Below are 20,883 nucleotides of genomic sequence, written 5' to 3'. Positions count from 1 at the left end.
TGCCAGTTCCTTTTACCCTAAGTTCCCTGGTCTTTCAACAATATTAACTTCTTTTTCAATACCCTCAAATGATCTAACTTCCTCAACCTTATGGGGCAGAGCTTCGCCACTCATAGGCGAAGAATTTCTCAAGAAGAACTCAAGAACTCAAGTTTGAAGAACTCAAGAAGTTCTTAGTAAGTTCTTATGGTTTGATAGTATCCTGACCAGCAGCATCACCATCTGGTATGGGAATTGCAATGCATCAGATTGTGAGGCCCTGCAATGGATAGTTAAGGACTGCTGAAAACATCCTTGAAGCCTCATTCCCACTCCCCCTCCCATTCAGGACAACTCAGAAACGCTGCATATGCAGTGCCTGCAGCATTGTTAAAGAACCGCCCCCCCCCACCATCCTTCCAATAATCCAGAGGTTCCCAAGCAGAGTTCCACAGACCTCATGGTTAACAGTAAGGGTCCATGGCATTGAAAACATCAGGAACCCTTGCCTTTGACCTCCTGTTGCAGGCAGAACGTACTGCAGCATAAGAACCAGAATTGTCAAGCTGGGTAACAGCTTCCCCCCCATCCCAACCCAAGGCTGTTAGAATTCTTAACACTCTGCTGCCACCCAGAACACACGTACACTCTGTCTGAATGTCCTGTTGCCTCCTTCCGCACTAATTCACAGAAACACTCTCATCCCGGTCTGGTCACTTTTCATCTCTTATTGCTTCTGTGTTACATATTTATACAACTGCTTGTTTCCATATAATAGTGCCAGTAACATTATGCTGTCTTGCATAAAAATGCACCTCACACTTTATGTCAACCTGTCAATCTTCAGGCCATGTCACTCAGGGACTTGTGCTGATATTCTGTGACTATATGTTCTGGATCATAACTATATGTGCTGTGTGTGATGATATGTATTGTATTCTTTTGTGCCTTGGTCTCAGAGGACTGATGTTTCATTTAGCTGTATACATGTGTATGTATGGTTGAATGACTATAAGCTTGAACTTGGAGTATCAGCAAAATCTTACCCCATAAAGCAGCACACAGTATCTCTGCATTAAATTTCTTCTTGTACTTGCGGATTTCTGGCGTATCACTCTGCGGCCGTATATTGGTTGGATTGACATTTACAACCGACCCTTTTCTTGTGCTGTCTCTTTGAAGGGGCTCGCATTTACCACTACCTGAATAGGACACAGACAGGGGTAAGTTTAATTTGACTGATATACATGAGAGAGTCTGCTGATGCTGGAAATCTAAAGCAACAGACACAGAATGCTGGAGGAATTCAGCAGGTCAGGCAACATCTCTGGAAATGAATAGGTAGTTGATGTTTTGGGCCGAGACCTGAGAGGGAAAGGGAAAGATACCAGACTGAAAAGGTGGGGGGGGGGGGTGGTAAGAAGCCAGCTGGAAGGTGAATAGATGAAGCCAAGTGGGTGGCAAAGGTCAAGGGCTGAAGAAGAAGGAATCTGATGGCAGAGAAGAGTGGACTACAGGAGAAAGGGAAGGAAGAGGGGACCCGGGTGGAAGTAATAAGCAGGTGAGAAAAGGTAAAAGGGCAGTGTGGGGAATGGAGGAAGTGGGAAGGGCAAATTAGTTTACTGGCAGGACAAATCGATATTCATGCCATCAGGTTGGAGGCTATCCAGACAAAATATAAGGTGTTGCTCCTCCATTCTGAAGGTGGCCTCATCTTGGCACAAAAGGAGGGCATGGACCGACATGTCAGTTATTCAACTGAGACTGCATTTAACAGTCCATTGCTGCATTGCTGATCTGTACCTGGTGTTCCTGTAGGACTGGACGGAGATATTTGTAGGAGTCTGGGGTCGATAAATGATGTGAATGAAGAAGATGATGAAGAACTACCTTTGGCTTGTGGGCTCTCCACCAGCTGACCCTGGAAATAAGAAGACATGAAGCCTAAGCCAACCCTTTATAAAAGAGTTCCAATGGTCAGAATCAGGTTTATTATCACTGATGTTTGTTGTGAAATGTGTCACTTTGGGGCCGAAGAACAGTGCAATACATAAAATTACTACAAGTTACAATATAAAATATATAAAACATAAATATGTAACACAAGAGATTCTGCAGATGCTGGAAACCCAGAATAACACACACGAGAAGCTGGAGGAACTCAGTCAGCACTCAGTGATCGGGGTTTAATTCCTGCTTTTTTTCTGAAAGGAGTTCGTCTGTCCTCCCTATGGCCATGTGGGTTTCCTCCCAGTGCTCCAGTTTCCTTCCACATTCCAAATACATAATGCCAGTAAGTTGTCGGCTGCTATGTTAGTGCTGGACGCACGGTGACGCTTGTGGGCTGTGGCAGCATGCTGCCAGGCTGGCTGTTGATGTGTTTCACTGCATGTTTCAATATACATGTGACAAATAGAGCTAAACTATCCATAATGGTTCTGTTCATTGCCTGAGTTAGAATGTTGTGGCTCACACCGATCTTGGACAAAAACCTACCATCAGCTGAAGGAATGCTACAATATCGGAGACACTGTCTTTTAGGTAAATAAAAGCCTTCCTTGACTTCTAAGGTGGGACTTCCCATGGTGTTAAAATAAAGAATAATCCCTGCATTTTGCCTGCTTTTTCACTTGGCCAGTTCTGCACCGAATTGTTCACATTTCCCTATATAAATATCAGTACAGTCAGAATTTCCATGTGAATATAAGCATTCCAGAAATTTCCTAACTACTCAGAGATGCAACAATTCTGCAGACATTTTGCTGGAATATTTATTCAAGGAACCTGTGCCAAAGTGGATCTGGCAATGGGAATTTTCCATTGCTGATTTCAGTGAAGTGAGGTACTCGCAATGAATTAAATGAAGTGTCGGTATTCTTTAGATCTTTTTGATTGGGTGAGTTTGGAAGTTGTAAGACATATTTTATTTTCCTTTGAAACAACCTTTTCATTGATTGATTAACTTTTAACAGTAATAAAATATTCTTGAATCTTTGTGGAATTAGAAGCATTTAAGGTATTTGATGGCTGACAGCTGGCAAAGCTGGAGTTGAGGATTAGTTAACATTCTTTGGATGGTTTTTCTGTGACAGGATTTATAAGGAAGGAGTTCCAAGATTTAGATCTGATGACAATAAAGTACACTTATCGATTGATTCAGCAATGTTCACTTTTGGCTATAACACCAATGACTCTTTGGTCTACTTTTCTGTGTTTTATGAAACTATATTTTGCCATAATGAATAGTGCCTCACTCTCTGTATATAACACATTGTATCAATATTGCTGTGGTGCATTTTGTACAGCCCTTTTTGATTTATCAAATATTGCTGAACTAGAAGTTTTTCAGGAGTTCATCACTTCTGTGGCTCAGGGAACAGCAGTGAAGGTTATATATTTCTTCTCAGAAGATCATCACCTTGTGGCAATGCAGAGGCTTCTGAGTTCCTGAGATCCCAAGAGTGATGCTGTTGGGCCCATCTCCTGCTGCAGTCATCCATGAACGTGAGGTCAAGGGGAGGTTTCAAGCATTGCCCAATCCAACTGAGAACTCAACAGAGGATCTGGTGAAAGATGATGGCACATCACAACAGCAGTGAAGGCAGAAGACGCTGCAGCAATGAAGGGTCCTCAATTGTCAGCAGTGCACTGGTCCCTGGCTCCAATCCGTCAAGGACTGTGAGATAGCTGCCTGTGCAACAGCCTTCCCACATTAAACAAAGACATGCACAGGTGTACTCTATTAAGGGAATATTAAGGAGAGCATCGTACTCAACTCAAATGATTGCACTACCATTTCCAAGTTGTGCATCATGAAGTGCTCTGTACTGCAGACTCACTGCTAGAGTGGGACTCACTACCCTCTACTACTGAAAATGCAACCCTCATTATTTTTGGTTCAGGTTCATAATGCACAATTTAAACTCACATCCTTCTGACTCAGGCAAACTACTGAGCAATACTTGTCACTCTGTGTTGAATTAACTCTGGAATAAGCTCAGGGGGGATGTGAGAAAACGTGAATAGAGGTGGATGGAGTGGTTCACCATTGTCAACAAAGTGTTGAGCATTGGCGCATGTCAACCTACTCCCTGCGGTGGCCTCATGGCTTTAGCACAATTCCTAAGGTCCTCCTAGCCTTCCTGTCCTAGTTGTTCTCGGAGGCAGAGCAAGTTGGCAATGGGGATTGATCCGCAGGTGGTGAGAGACCTGTCTCTGGCCTCCTAACAAGCTCATGTTGTTGAAGACCTTTACATTGCTTCCAAAAGTCTCTGTTGATTGGACACGTTTGGAAACATTTTTAAAAGATGCATTCAATTTAAGGAAATTATTGAAACAAAAATTCAAAATAAGTATAATGAATCCATTTAAACTTGCATAAATATGATAACATATCAAGTGTAAGAAAACAATATTAGTTAAAATAAAGAAAAAAAATAAATGCCTTCAATCATCATAAGGTCGGCAACTGCATTTGAATACATTAGCATCACAATTGATGCATCTTCTATGCTGGTAGAAAAATGAGGGGCCAGATATGAAATGAATGAAGTCTTTTTGCTCAGTAAGGTATGGACTGCTTATGGGTTAGTGGTGAGAGTAGAGGTAGAGCGAGGTAAAGGTAGAGTGTCAGATGCACATGAATATGACCTCCAGTGTGCATGTACTGAAACAGGTCTCTGCAGCTACAGGACAACAGTGCCAGCTCCCCACTCCTTGTTACTTGACGCCTGTCCCGTCACAGTTTGATGAAAATTACTGTGTGGAAGTTGTGTCTCGTTTCCGATGTGACAACAGAGACATGTTTTTGGCACATCAAAGGTATGAAAGGGAGCTAAAATACAAGCTGTGTTTTCTTCCTGTGAGAGCCCTAGGGTTGAGATCAAACAATCTCACACACGTTAAGGACTGATGTTAATCTGCAGTAGCTCACTTCTAGATCAGAGATCATGCAGATGGAAAATAACAGCATTAGAAGTCATGGGTAACAACATTAGATGGCCAGCTAGAGATGTGGATTATTGTTCCTGTGACGCGAGTTCAAATCTCACCATGGCAGCTGGAGAATTTAAATTTAAATAAGTATATATTTTTTTAAATTAAAACTTTTTTTTAGTCATACAAACAGAGGAGACTGCTAACGCTGGAACATGGAGTAACATACAACTATCTGGAGGAACTCAACAGGTTAGACAGCATCTGAGGTAGGAAATGGGCTGTGGACATTTCGGATTGTGATCCTTTATCTCATGAGAAAGATCAAGGGAAGATAATTTTTATGCTGGTTATCTCCACTCCATGTTTTAGTCCCAGTAAAAGGCCTAGGTCTGAAATATCAACTGCCCATTTTCCTCCAGAGATGCTGCCTGATTTTCTAAATCCTTCCAGCTTTTTGTGTGTTGCATCTTGGTGATGGTGACTGAATTCATGGGATCGTTCTAAAAACTCCTAGGGTTCACTGGCATTCTTCATGGCAGGAAATCAGTCACCTTATTGAGTCTAGCCTACTCATGACTCCATATCCATCAATGTGGTTGACTTTTAACCCCCTCCTCAGTTTAGAGGATGTAGGGAATGGGCAGTAACTATCAGCATTACAAGCAACATGGGACTGAATGCATTTCGAACTAACAGCTTCAAATGTATTTATTTATTTTATTTAGAGATGCAGAGGGGAACAAGCCTCTGGCCCAATGAGCTACACTGCATCTATCTAACTGAACTATTTAACACTAACCTACTCACAGAACAACTTACAATGACCAATTACCCTACTAACCAGAGGACTGTGGGAGGAAATCGGAGCACCCGGAGGAAACCCAAGTGGTTGCTCCTTACAAACAGTGATGGAAATGAAATCGAAATTCTGATGAACCGTGCTGTAATAGGGTTGTGTTAATCGCTATGCTACTGTAGCATACTACCTCTTTGGAGTGTGCTTTTTTTTTTGGCTCTAAATGCATTTGAAAGGATTCAACAACCTGGGAAGCTATGTTGGCTGGAGTCAGGCCCTTGTGCTTTGGCTCTTGGTAGGGTCACCTATGCCTAAAAAGTCAAACGGTAGAGGCCAGGGTGGAGTGGTCCATCAGTCCTCCGGCTTCAGGGGTTCAGTTCAAGCCAAACAACCCTGACTGGACGAAAAAAAAATTGTTACAGAAACGGCAAGGAAAATTCTTGCTACATCTGAGTGTGACGGTATTCCTGAGTCTCTACCTGGGACTTGCATGACTGACAGTAGTGAAAATCGAGAGGAAGCTACTGACATGATGAAGGAAGCCCTGAACACCACTGGAGATGGAGGACCTTCACTGCTGCCCTAAATGCCTGCAGCTTAACGGGCAGTATGTAAGTAACTACTTTCCACTGTGCCACCTTACTCTTTGTTTTGTTTTGGGTTTAAATGCATTTAAAAGTGCAGCTTTCCTGCCCTGCACTTTGGAACATTGAAGACCACCCTAAAAAGAGCTGATTAATAGAAAAAGCCCTTGAATAATTTATCCTGATCATCCAACTATCATTCCAACTAAACTTCTACTGCACACATCACCATATTATAATGGAAAAAGTTTAATTCCCAAAATACAGTATATTACTGCAAGTCCTATTATTACAGGATCATACTTTTGACTGTGCCTTTTATTTGACTGAATAGAGCATAGGAAGTCAGGTTAGAGAGTTTTAACAAATGACAGCCATTAGCAAAACAACACAAAGCCTTTTAAATTCAACTATCTCTTTAATCTGAGGTCAGACAAACAGGAATAACTTTAGAGAAGCTATGCGCTCAGTGGCCACTTTATCAGCTATACCTATGCTTCTGCTCGTTAAAGTAAATATCTGATCTGACAACCACATGGCAGCAACTCAATGCATAAAAACATGCAGACGTGGTCAAGAGGTTCAGTTGTTGTTCAGAGCAAACATCAGAATGGGGGGGGGGTGGAGAAGTGTGATTTCAGTGACTTTGATCATGGAATAATTGTTGGTACCAGACAGGGTGATATGAGTATCTCAGAGGCTGCTTGCTGATCTCCTGGGATTTTCACACAAAACTGTCTCCAGAGTTAACAAAAGATAGAAACATAGAAAACCTACAGCACAATACAGGCTCTTCGGCCCACAAAGTTGTGCCGACATGTCCCTACCCTAGAAATTACAAGGCTTACTCATAGCCATCTATTTTTCTAAGCTCCATGTACCTATCCAAAAGTCTCTTAAAGCACTATCTTATCCAACTCCACCACCATTGCCGGCAGTCCATTCCACGCACTCACCACTCTCTGAGTAAAAATCTTACCCCTGATATCTCCTCTGTACCTACTCCCCAGCACCTTAAACCTGTGTCCTCTTGTGGCAACCGTTTCAGCCCTTGGAAAAAGCCTCTAACTATCCACATGATCAATGCCTCTCATCATCTTATACACCCCCATCAGGTCATCTCTCATCCTCCGTTGTTCCAAGGAGAAAAGGCTCACTCAACCTATTCTCATGCTCCCGAATCCAGGCAACATCCTTGTAAATCTCCTCTGCACCCTTTCTCTGGCTTCCACATCCTTCCTGCAGTGAGGTGACCAGAACTGAGCACAGTACTCCAAGTGGGGTCTGACCAGGGTCCTATGTAGCTGCAACATTATCTCTCAGCTCCTAAATTCAATTCCATGATTCCTACCAAAATGAACCACTTCACACTTATCTGGGTTGAACTCCGTCTGCTACTTCTCAGCCCAGTGTTGCATCCTATCAATGTCCTGCTGTAACCTTTGACAGCCCTCCACACTATCCACAACACCTCCAACCTTTATGTCAGCAGCAAACTTAATAACCCATCCCTCTATTTCCTCAACAAGGTCATTTATAAAAATCATGAAGAGTAAGGATCCCAGAACAGATCCCTGAGGCATGCCACTGGTCACCGACCTCCATGCAGAATATGACCCGTCTACAACCAAGAAACAAAAAAAAAAAATCCATTGAGCAGTTGTTCTGTGAACAACAATGTGTTCTTAATGAGAGAGGTCAGAGGAGAATGGCCAGTCTAGTTTAAGGTCACAGGAAGGTAACCACACGTTACAATAGCGTTGTGCAGAATAGCATCCCTGAGAACACAATAAATAAAACCTAGAAGTGGACGGGCTACAGCAGCAGAAGATCGCACCGGGATCCCTTCCTGCACCTAATAAAGTGGCCACTGAGTGTATATTGCCATTTCAATTAAACCTATTGCATTATCAATGCTCAGGATATTTTTAAAATTTCCGTCTGCAGTGACTAATATTACACAGGACACTTGTGACTCCCTTTGCAAAACCTGCCTGGTTAGATGTAATCTTGTTGTGGAGGGTCTGCCCCAGTTCTTGCTGGTCAGCCGAGGTGCTGGTGTTGTGGCCTTGCTGCAGGAGGTCTGGGAGATGCTGTACCGGACTGAGGACACCTGGGCATTCATGCCTTCTCCTACCCTCCTGCCCTGCTACGCTCTGTCCAGAAACAACAAAGACACACACACATGTGCACACGCACACACATCACAGGAGAAAGGAAAACGTTAGTGCCAACTGTTCTGCCAAGCAATTCATTTAAACTTGACAGCCGAACAGCGCATTATGAGCAGGGCCTGGGCTGGTAGCACCCAAAAAGATCAGTACAACCCTTTAGACATTAGGTCCTTCAGCATTTCAAGCTAGGTGGCATTGGGTTCAAATGTTTAATTGATATTTTCTCTGCAGTTTAACAACCAATTGTCTACTTGTATTTTATATTTTTATTATTTACATACATGCAACTGCCTAGTATGTTTCCTAGTAGTCACAGTATGTGTATATGTTATTGTTCAGTGGCTATATTGGTATAATTCTAGAAGGTTTTGGAAACTTTCCTTGATGCTGTATAATTTGAATAAGAGCTTTCTCATTGGTTGATTCTTATCCATGAATTGGAATAGAATTTTCATTTTTATGTATAGAAGCATAAAAGAGCTGACCATGAGGCCAGCATCATCTTAGTCTCTAAGTTCCTTTCCCTCTCCATATCACTGTTCTTTCAGTCTCTCTTTGTTCTATTAACACTCAATAAAAAGATCGTGAAGCAACAGGTTTCATGCCTCTTTCCTGACTTCTGAAAGAATCATGCATTAAAACATTAGAATCCAACTCAGCAAAGCCAGAACTCAATACCACCACCAATGGCAGCAGCGAGAAGAGAGCACGGCCTGGGTGGTGGGGATCCCTGATGATGGATACTGCTTTCCTGTGACAACAGTTGTAGACAAGTGTGTCCCCACAAAATCATTCAGAGTCTTTCCCAAGCTGGATGAAACGTAAGATCTGCAATGTGTATACTGACTGGTTGCATAATAGCCTGATATGGAAGCACCAATGCCCTTGGATCTATCATGGATGCCCTTGGATGCCCAATCTATCATGCTAAAGCCCTCCGCACCATTGAGCACAGCTACATGAATAATTATTTTTCTAGAATTGTTTTTCTAGTATTTTTCTTGTAGTTTAACGTTCCTATGCTTGTTTATATATTTTTTTATATAATCACCCATTGTTCAGTAAATTTTTTAGTATTTGTGGTTTCTAGAAACTTCTCAGTTTTTCTACAGTAGGTGTCACACTACTTGACTCAAGCAATTTCATAGGTTAATTGTTTTCAATGGAATGTACTTTTATCTCTAGTCTGAGTATGTCAACCATGAATTTATTTTGTTCCTTGTCTGTTTTCTTACTTCTTCCTTTGTTCTTGCAATGGCCATAACTACCAAGTTTTTGCCTCATTCTTGACTCCCAAAGCACATCTGGATCAGAAGATCCAAAAAAGACGCATACTCAATATCTTAGGAACAGATACACCTCCTCTGCCATCAGAATTCTAAACAGTCCATGAACTCATGAATATTACCTCTCAATTCCTCCAATGCACTGTTTATTTATTTTAACTTTTATTGTAATTTTCAGCAATTTTTTGTTTTGTCCTACAATGTACTGTTTTAATTATGCTGAATGATTTGGCCTCTACATTGTCTGTGGCAATTAATTTCACAGATTCATCACCCCCGATTCAAGAAATTCCTCCTCATCTCAGTTCTAAAGGGATATCCTTCTTTTCTGAGGTTATGCCATTTGGTCATAGAGTCCCCTACTATTTGAAACATCCTCTGCACATCCATTCTATCTAGGTCTTTCAATATTTCACTGCACTTCACTGTATGTTTCAGTATTTCGATGTACCTGTCCATGTCACAAATCAGTCAAGACATTGAGTATATTTAAAGCAGAGGTTGATAAATTCTTCATTATTAAGGACATCAAAGGTTATGGGGAGAAGGCAGGAGAATGGAGTTGAGAGGGAAAATAAATCAGCCTTGATTGAATTGTCGAGCAAACTCTTTGGGCCATATTACCCAGTTCTGCTCCTATGTCTTAAGGCGTTAAGGCTTATGAATTTATTAGTAAGACTGTGATTGTGGAGAAGACACAGTTTATTTCAGAAGTCACATCATTGGAGCAAATATGACTGATGAACTGAGAGAATGGAATAGAATCCTTAGCAGAGACAGACTGTCAGGAAATTGGTCCAAACCAGTTCTGCTGTGTATCACCTTAATGAGTAGCACATTTGCTTGGCTTGAGATAAGCATCTAACATCATATTTTGCCATTGTGCATTCATCCTTAGAAATAAACAGCCTTCTTTTAGGGGGAACATGGCCATAGTTGGTCAGACCATTTTTATAACTGACCACTAACTGTATTTCTGAGGCCGTGCAGTCATGAAGTCAACAAAGATCTGGAGAAATAGAAGACTTCCTGCCTGAAGGTCATTCTGCAAAGTTTATGATCATTACAAAGCCTCGTTGCTGCTTAAGATATCTTAGTTTCTAGGTTATTAATTACATTAATATTCACAGCTATCAAGGTGAAACCTGTAAAGATATCTCTGCACTGTTAATCCAGTCTTTGGGGAAGCAGATTGATAATGTAACCACAGCAGCACCACTGCAGTGAAAATGCAACCCACCACTTGCATTTCCAGTTATTTATTTAGCAATACTGCATAGGGTAGGCCCTTCTGGCCCTTTGAGCCATGCTGCCCCAGCAACACCTGACAAACCCAGTTAACCCTAACCTAATCACGGGATAACCTACAATGACCAATTAACCTACCCAGTATATCTTTTGATTGTGGGAGTAAACCAGAAGAAAACCCAAGTATTCCACGGAGAGGACATATAGAGGCTTCTTATGGGACAGCACTGGAATTGAACTCCAAACTTTGCTAAGCTTTGAGCAGTAATAGCATTGTGCTAACCGTTACACTACCGCGCCAGGAGAACTCGGTGTTCAGTCAGTGAAGAATTAAAGTGCCCCCCCAGGGATGTCAAAGTTGTGCCCACTGTATTTGCATTAAACTCCCCTAATTGAAGGCAACAGTCCTGTAACACGCACATCATGAACATAAATAAGGTGCTTTTGGATTAGTAATCTTGTGCTTCCTCTGTGAATAAATTAGAATTGTTTGAAAACCTTACTGGAGGCAAATTTTGCGTGTTACAGGACCTACACACATAAAATGCAGGAAGAACTCAACAAGTAAGATAGCATCTATCAAATTCCTTCTTCTTTAGCCCTTTATCTCTTCCACCTATCACCTCACACAACTTCCTACTTCAACTCCCTTCCCTACCGATTTGCCTTCTCACCTGGTTTCATCTTATCACCTGTCAGCTTGTACTCCTTCCCCACTCCCCATCTTCTTTTCCTGGTTTCTTCCCCTTTTCCTTTACAGTCGTGATGAAGGTTCTTGGATTGAAACATCAACTGTTTATTCCTCTCCATGGACGCTGCCTGATCTGTTGAGTTCCTCCAGCATTTTGTGTGTGTTGCTCAAGATTTCCAGCATTTGTAGAATCTCTTGTGTGCTCTAAGAGGGTTCTTAAATTTTGAAAGGATTCTCAACGGAAAATTGATAGAATTAAAGTGATTTCCACAACACTTAGAGTGGATGTGGAAAGAGTGTAGACAGACTCAGAATAGAGTGGCATTCTTTTCGATTGCCATTTGGTAGGTTTCAATGAAGTCACCCCTCATTCTTCTGAACTCTGATGAATATAGGAGCCATCAGACTGTCTTCATATGACAAGCCATTTAATCCTGGAATCATTTTCATAAACTTTCTTTGAACCCTCTCCAGTTTTAGCACATCTTTTCTCAGATAAGGTGTCCAAAGCTGCTCACAATATGCCAAGTGAGGCTTTGCCAGTGCCTTATAAAGTCTCATCATTATATCCTTGCTTTTATCTTCTAGTCCTCTTGAAATGATGGCCAACATCATATTTCCTTTCCTCACCACAGACTCAACCTGCAAATTAACCTTTAGGGAATCCTGAATAAGGACTCCCAAATCTCTTTGTGCCTCAAATTTTGTATTTTCCCTCCATTTAAAAAATAGTCAACCCTTTAATTTCTTCTATGAAAGTTCAAGACCATACACTTCCAGACATGGTATTCTATCTCCCACTTCTTTGCTCATTCTCCTAATCTGTCTAGGTCCATCTGCAGCCTCTCTACTTCCTCAAAACTACCTGCCCTCCAACTATCTTCATATTGTCTTCAAACAGTGCAACAAAGCCATCAATTCCATCATCCAAATCATCGACATATTACATAAAAAGAATTGATCCCAACACAGACCCCTGTGGAATACCACTCGTCACTGGCAGCCAACCATAAAAGGCTCCCTTTATTCCCACGCTTTGCCTCCTGCCAATCAGCATTATCCATGCTAGAATCTTTCCTGTAATACCATGGGCTTGTAGCTTGTTAAGCAGCCTCATGTGTGGCAACTTGAAAATTCAAGTGCACAACACCAACTGAATCTCATTTGCCTATCCTGCTTGTTATTTCTTCAAAGAACTTCAACAGATTTGTCAGGCAAGATTTTTCCTTGAGGAGACCATGCTGATCATGCGCCTCCAAGTTCCCTGAAACCACACCCTTAACAATCAACTCCAACATCATTCCAACAACTGAGGTCAGACGGACTGGCTTATAGTTTTCTTTCTTCTGCCTCTCTCCCTTCTGAAAGACCATGGTCCTGAAAAACTGTGCTAACACCATGGTCCTGAAAAACGTCTCATTTTTACTATGTACTGTACCAGCAGTTATGGTCGAAATGACAATAAAAGTACTTGATTTGACTTGACTTGAAGAGTGAAGTGATATTTGTAATTTTCCAGTCATCCCGAACCATTCCAGAATCTAGTGACTCTTGAAAGATCATTACTAGTGCCTCCACGATTTCATCAGATACTGCTTACAGAACTCTGGTGTTCACAGATTTTGATGCAGGCGATTCATCTACCCTCAGACGTTTCAGTTTCCCAAGAACCTTCTGCCTAGGAATGGTAACTTCACACAGTTCATGACCCCTAACACCTGGAACTTCCAAGGTGAATCTTAATGCAAAATACTTAATTCAGTTTGTCTGCCATTACCACATTACTACCTCTCCAGCATTGTCTTTTCATGGTTTGATATCCACTCTCACCTCTCTTCTACATTTTCCATATCTGAAGAAACTTTTGGTATCCTTTTTAATATTATTGGCTAGCTTACTTTCATATTCCATCTTTATCTTCTTAATGACTCTTCTAGTTGCCTTCTGTTGGTATCTAATTTCCCATCAATTTTTGCTCTATTATATGCCCTCCCTTTGGCTTTTATGCTGGCTTTAACTTCCCTTGTTAGCCGTGGTTGTGTCATCTCACCTTTAGAATACTTCTTCCTCTTTGGGATGCACCTATCCTGTATCCTGTGGCTTTTGAAGTGCTTCCAGAAATTCCATCCATTGCTGCTCTGCCGTCATCCCTGCCAGTGTTCTTTTCCAATCAATTCCAGCCAACTCTTCTCTCCTGTCTCAGTAATTTACTTTACTCCATTGTAACACTGATACATCTTACTTTAGCTTCTTCCTTCTCATATTTCTGGGTGATTTTGATCATATTATGATCACTTACCCCTAAGGGTTATTTTACCTTCTCTCTAATCAATTCCAGTTCACTACAGAACACCCAATCCAGAACAGTTGATCTTGTAGTGGGTTAATCCTCAAGCTGCTCTAAAAAGCCATCTTGCAGGCATTTTAGAAAATCCTCCTCTTGGAATCCCACATCAACCTGATTTTTCTAGTCTACCTTCATATTGAAATCCCCCATGACTATTGTAGCATTGCCCTTTTGGCATGCATTTTCTATCTCCTGTGTAAATTGTGGACCACATCCTTATTACTGTTTAGGGGTCTGTATGTAACTCCCATCAGGGTATTTTTACCCTTGCAGTTCTTAGCTTTATCAACAACCATTCAATCCAATGTCACCTCTTTTTAATGATTTAGACTTCATTTTTTTTTTATCAACAGAGCCATATCACATGCTTCCCAACCTGTTCTTTCGATACAATGTGTATCCGTGACCATGAAGCTCCCAGCTATAATCTTCTTTCAGCCATGGTTCAGAGATGCCTACAACATCATACTTGTCATTCTGTAACTGTGCTACAAGTTCATCAACTATATTCTGTATACTTCACGCATTCAAATATCACACTTTTAGTCCTATATTTGCCTTTTACATTGCAACTCATCCTATTGCCTGTAATTGCATCCTATCGACAGACTGTGGCTACAGTTCCAGACAGGAGAATGGGGTTGAGAGTGATAATAAATCAGTCTAATTCTGTTCCTTTGTTTTATGATCTTGTAAAACAGAAAGAGCTACACACACTTTGCAGGTCAGATAGCATCTCTGGAGGAAAAAATAATCTCGGTGATCTTCCATTACAACAGCTGTTGACTGGATGGAATTTCTGGAAGCAATTCAAAAGCCACAGGATAGGTGCATCCCAAAGAGGAAGAAGTATTCTAAAGGCAAGATGACACAACCACGGCTAACAAGGGAAGTCAAAACCAGCATAAAAGCCAAAAGCTCATTGACCTGAACCAAATCTCTCCACAAATGCCGAGTGCTTCTCATGGTTTCTCTTCTTAATTCAGACTTCCAGTATCTGCTTCAGGGCTGACATCCTTGACCCTGATAAGAATTGCAAAACCGAAAGCAGAAGATTACCGAGTTCTTAGAGCATCATAGCACAGAAATAGGCCCTTTGGCCCATCTAGTCTGTGCCAAACTATTGATCTGGCTAGTTCCATTGTCCTGCACCAGGACCATACCCCCCGTACCCCATGTACTTATCCAAACTTCTCTTAAATGTTGAAATTAAAATTGCATCCACCACTTCTGCTGGCAGCGCGTTCCACACTTGCACTACCCTCTGAATGAAGAAATTCCCTCTGAGGATTCCCTTAAACATTTCACCTTTCACTCTTAACCTGTGACCTCTAATTCTAGTCTCACCCAACTTCAGCGGTGGTTCCATTTATGCTACAGACAGCTAACTTGCAGCAAATAGTGTGGAAAAGAAAGGAGTAACAATGACACTCTTTTTGAACTCTGCCAGGGAGAAGCTTCTCACATATTTTGCCACTGTGTGGCACTTAACAAATTGCAGTCGCAACTTATATCTAATTAGACCCGTAAATCCATCAGGAAAGTCTTTTTCCTCCTCTTAAAAGTAGCAAGTAAATTAATACCTGTTCTTCACTCAAGGTGGCATGTGGCTGCAGCTCGATGCCATCTGAAACCCTTGTGCTGGTGCACTGCATGTCACTGCTGTTTAAAATGGCAGGTTGTCTGTGATTAAAAGGACAAGAATTTTAAATTCATTTTTTTCAGGATCACTCACCTGGCCAGCATTTATTGCTCATCCTAAATGCCCTTAGAAGGAGCTGATGAGTTGCAGTAATTCAGCGTAATTAGCATGGGAGTTCTGGGTTCCGGACACAGTGACTGTGAGAGATAATGAGAGCTATTTCCAAGTATATAGTTTGAAAGGGAACTTGTGAGTGGTGGGGTTCACTTGCACCCTTGTCCTTTACTGTGATGGAGGCTATAGGCTTGTGAGGTGTTTTTGGCATAGCCTGGGGAGGGGGAGTAACAGCAGTGTACACTGTGCCCACTGCAGGCATTAGCAGAGGGAGAGAAATGTTAGCATAGTAGATGGGGTGCTGACTGCTTTACCTTGAATAGTGTCAAACTTCTTGCGAGTTACTCCAGCTGCACTCAGGTCAAAGTATTCCATCGCTGTCCTGGCCTGTGGCTTGTAGGCAACAGAATTCTGACACTGTCACCAGTGAGACATGGATGAATAGCAGTGACAACAGTTGATTGAACTTAATGATAATCTCCGTATGAGGGCAAGTTTCAAACGTCACCCCATGGAACAGGGAGACCTGTATTAATGGGTTCAGATTTGTCTTGTCCACAGGAGGAAGAGCCTGGCAGCGATTCTGCCTGGAGGCCGGTGACCAGAGGTGTTCTGAAGGGACCTTTTCTAAGACTCCTACTGTTGTGATTTTTATAAATGACTTGGATGAAGAAATGGAAGTGTGGGTTAGTAAGTTTGCAGATGATACGAAGTTTAGTGGTGTAGACAGCATTGATGGTTGTCATAGATTATAAAGGGACTTTGACAGGATGCAGAGTTAGGCTGAGAATTGGCAGATGGAGTTCGATCTGGTTAAACTTGAAGGCAAAATACGGACTTAATGGCAAGATTCTCAACAGTTTGGTGGAGCATTTGAACCTTGGGATTCAGGTCATTCAAGCCCTCAAATTGGAGTAAAAGTTGATTGGATGGTTCAGAAGATTTATGGTTGGCCTTCAGTAGTTGTGGGATTGAGTACATGAACCATGAGGTAATGTTGCAGCTCTAAAAATCCCTGGTTAGGCCACACTTGAAGTATTGTGTTGAGCTCTGGTTGCCTTATTAATGGAAGGATGTGCATGTGAAGCTTTAGAGAGGAGATTTACCTGGGTGCTGTCAGGATTAGAGAGCATATCTTATGAGGATAGGTTGAGTGAGCTTTGGCTTTTCTCCTAGGAGAGAAGGAGGATGAAAGGTGACTTGATAGAGGTGTACAAGATGACAAGAGGCATAATAGAGTGGGCAACCAGCTTCTTTTTTCCCAGGGCTATTGCAAGGAGGTATAACTTTAAGGTTTTTGGAAGAAAGTATAGGAGGATACCAAAATTAGTTTTTTTTTAAACACAGAGAGTGGTAGGTGTGTGGAATGCCTTGCCAAGGGTGATGGTAGAGGCAGATACATTAGGGACATTTAAGATACTCAGACAGGCACATGGATGAAAGAAAAATGGAGGGCTTTATGGGAGGGAAAGGTTAGGTTGATAATGAAATATGTAAGTTAAAGGTCAGCACAACATTGTGGATCAAAGGGCTGTACTGTTCTGAGTTCTACATATGTTCTGCTGGGAGACTAACTGTGGCAACTGAAACTTGGTGGAAAAATATCCAACACTTAAATTTGGAAACAGGACAATACAGGCACCCTGAAATAAACTAGCACAGATGAAATAGCCTTATGTGCAGCAAACTTAAAATTATACGACTAGAAATTCTTCATCTGTCTCCTGTAAGTCCTGAGAAACTAACCACTTTCCCTTTCTATTCAGTGGAAGAAATGCATGCTGCCAATATTCTGGATAGTATCACTGACCAGAAGTGTAACAGAAATCTGAATCAGGTTTCCTATCACTGATATATTGAGAAATTTGTCATTTGGCGGCAAGCATTATAGTGCAATAAATAAAAAATGCTATAGCTTACAATAAGGAATATAAAAAACAAGCAAGTAATGCAAAAAGAGAACAAAGTAGTGAGGTGGTGTTTGTGGTTTCATGAACTGTTCAGAAATCTGATGGTGGAGGGAAAGAAGCTATTTCTGAAACATTGAATGTGTGATTTCAGGATCCTATATCTCCTCCTTGTGGGCAGAGGGGAGGAGAGACCTCTGCCAAAGGAGGCATAAGGCACTCTTTTCCTCCATTAGCCTGCAGGTCACCCTTGGGCAAGATGTAGCACCAGCTTAGCCCCCCGATCAGGGTCATGTAGAGCCATGGGAGCAGGTGCTGGATGGGCAGCTGATGCATATCACAAGTCCTGGTTATACAACCATTGATGCCAGGCAGACAATCTCTGAAGAGTATTGGTAATGGCTGAGGTTACCCGTCTTGTAAACTTGTCCAGAAGAAGGCAATGGCAAAAAAATAGGAAAAAAAATCCAAGAACAATCATGGTCAAGAACATCATTGCCCATGTGATGCACCATCAATAACTCACACTGAGACGTAAGGCGAGATATCGGCTTTTATTGACTGGAAGAAGGAACCAGGAGTGAGTGTCTATCATACTATGTCCTGGAGACTGAGGCTGAGCGTCAGGCCTCAGATCGCCTTTATACAGGGGCCTGTGGGAGGAGCCACAGGAGCAGTCAGCAGGGGGCATGTCCAGACAGGCACATAGTTCACCACACCATGTCTTGTGACACAGCACATAACGATGATGAGTGACCTCCTCCCTTATGGTAGCAATGAGAAGGCATGTCCTGAGTGATGAGGGTCCTTAATAATGGATGCTGTCTTTCTGAGGTGTGGCCTATTGAAGGTGTCTCTGTTGCTAGAAAAGCAATTGTCCATGATGGAGCTGGATGAGTTTACAACTTTCCTCAGTTTTTCTGATTCTGTACAGTGGCACCTCCATACCAGATGGATGATGTGGTCTGCTGCCAAACCTTGTTATGTCTCTGCTGCCTCGCTGTTGATGGGGTTAACTTGGGCTTGGGCTGAAGTGGAGGAGGTAGAATTGTGGCGGTGGTGGTTGTGGTTGAGAAACAACCTTTGCCTGAATTGTACATCCTATTTTACTACACAATGTTATATGATTGTCAGCTCAAGCAAGGATGTCAGTTTACTATTTTTGTCTGTAAAATGACAGGTTCTTTTCCAGTCATCTTATGACGGACACATTCTCATTCACAGCATGTTGAAGCTCTTTTCGTGGGCATGTGACTGCAGCAATTCTCTCAGGTTTGCTCTGTGGTTCTGACACGAGGAAAGAAAGAATTCATGTTTTGGATTAAGCACAGGAAACCCTTGTCCTTTGGTACTTCCACCCCAAAAGATTTGAGCTCTTTTGGGCTTTGGTTTTTTCTGCCAGGGGAGTATGTACTTTTGACAAACTGCCGTTCCATTTCCCTCACATTTCAGGATATCCTGATTTGAGAAAAGCTCCATGAAGAGCTTCCATGAAGAAGACAACGTGCATCATCGATACCGCCCCTCCCCCCCATCCGGGTCATGTCATTTTCTCACATCTTGCAGTGGGCAAGATGTACAGATGCGAATGGGCCAAATGCCCTTCATCTGTGTGTGAATAGGTAAAGAAAAGCTGGGATTGTAAGCAGTCCCATTTGAACACTTGATTCAGGTCTAATATATCTTAGCAAATCGTTCATCATCCATTATGCTTCCTTTTCTGCCACAATTGAGTTTATCCAGTTTGTACATTTAGTCATTTTGGTTCTAATCCCATCCTGTAGGCTGCCCCCAGCACATCCTTGGGTGTGTTGGCTGTTAACGCAAATGATGCATTTCACTGCATGTTTCAATGTACATGTGATAAATAAATTTGAATCTGAATCAGAATTTCCTTCACAAACTTCCTCTCCAGCCCATTTGTTACAACCTGAATGTCAACCTGTTCATGTTGCCTGCAACGTTTAATAAAATGAAGGAGAAGATTGAACATTGATCTTGCACGAAGTGGGAAGATTGCCTCAAATTTGTAAAGTCTGGAGACGCGGCCATTGCTCACATGATGCCAACTAAGCCCATGTGTATTAAGAGCTTTTCTGAATATCCACTTCTTGGTCAGTAACAAGAGACTGTTGCCAGCTGTTGGAGTACTCAGGTTAGTTAATAAGAAAGAAATTTCTCCAAAAGCCACCAAGGTCACTAGTAAAATATTAAACAAGAAATGAATATTACCAATAGTAATCAAGATCAAGCAAATCCTGAGACTGATACCAAAATGCATCTTTAAAGTATCTAATTAGTTTGGCGGTCTGCTTTGCCTGTGATCATATGGGAACTTTCAGTGTTGTTGAGCTTCCAAGTGAAGTTTACAAAACATTGAGGACTCACATTCAGTGGAACAAACCAACAATGAATAAGTTTTTCTGTAAGTTTGTGCCTCCAGCTGGTGCCTCACTTGAGGATGTTATGTTGAGCCAAGTCATTCATTTCTGAATGACAACAACCACCCAAAGCTCACAGCTGGGAGCTGAGTTTATAATCACATCCTTTGAGCCTATGAGCCACGTTATGTCATGTTAGAGCTACATACCTGGATCTGCCTCGTAAGCGTTCTAATCTGTTGTGATACAATTCATCATCTTCATCAGTACTGCCAACTTCATCACTTGATGAGGAGTAATCTGTTGCCTTGAAAAAAGGGGTGGGGCCAGACTTTCCTCTGCCTGATGCAATCTCCTCCTATTAATTCACAGATACGTTATGTTAAGTCAATTTAGATAGGCTCATAAAATCTCTGCAGTTTCTTGGGGACCAGCTTATTCTCAGTGGTATCCTAGTTGAAAACCCAGATCCCCACAAATTGGCTCCTACGCAAATAACAAACTTTTATTGTTGTTTGTTAACAGGACATAACTGAAGATGTGCTGTATAAATCTGGTGATACACCCTACACCTTATATCTTTGTGTGTTGTGTAAGCCTCCTGTTTGCCAAACTTCTGGGACATCCCTCCCTCAGTTGTTCTGATATTCCCATTTCAACCCTTCTCCTTCTTTGGTGACCCTTATTTTCCTGCATCATTAAACTTTTTGATGGTTAAACTCCCCTTTCCTGTTCTTCTGACAACATGGATTTCCTTCCTTTCACCATCCCCTGTACCAATATCCTTCCACTCAAC

General features: G+C 41.8%; 1 protein-coding gene across 6 annotated transcripts in view; it reads right to left on the bottom strand.

Annotated features, from left to right (window-relative positions):
• si:zfos-2326c3.2 (mitogen-activated protein kinase kinase kinase kinase 4) overlaps positions 1 to 20,883 on the bottom strand; it is a 322,043-nt gene that overhangs the window by 94,411 nt on the left and 206,749 nt on the right. For 4 of the 6 annotated variants that reach the window (XM_059976715.1, XM_059976716.1, XM_059976717.1 and 1 more), the window contains 4 exons: positions 20,297 to 20,445; positions 15,627 to 15,726; positions 1,783 to 1,900; positions 1,026 to 1,181 (listed from right to left, as the gene is read on the bottom strand). In XM_059976715.1, the coding sequence (XP_059832698.1) occupies positions 1,026 to 1,181; positions 1,783 to 1,900; positions 15,627 to 15,726; positions 20,297 to 20,445 (523 nt within the window). Of the gene's footprint in view, positions 1 to 1,025; positions 1,182 to 1,782; positions 1,901 to 8,291; positions 8,454 to 15,626; positions 15,727 to 18,886; positions 18,994 to 20,296; positions 20,446 to 20,883 lie in introns of those variants that run through there. The other 2 variants (XM_059976720.1, XM_059976719.1) reach the window with 2 other exon arrangements.

Source organism: Hypanus sabinus, chromosome 8 (assembly GCF_030144855.1).
Source record: "Hypanus sabinus isolate sHypSab1 chromosome 8, sHypSab1.hap1, whole genome shotgun sequence".
NCBI lineage: Eukaryota > Metazoa > Chordata > Chondrichthyes > Myliobatiformes > Dasyatidae > Hypanus > Hypanus sabinus.
Note: the sequence above shows the minus strand (reverse complement) of the source record. Positions and strands in the feature narration are given on the sequence as shown.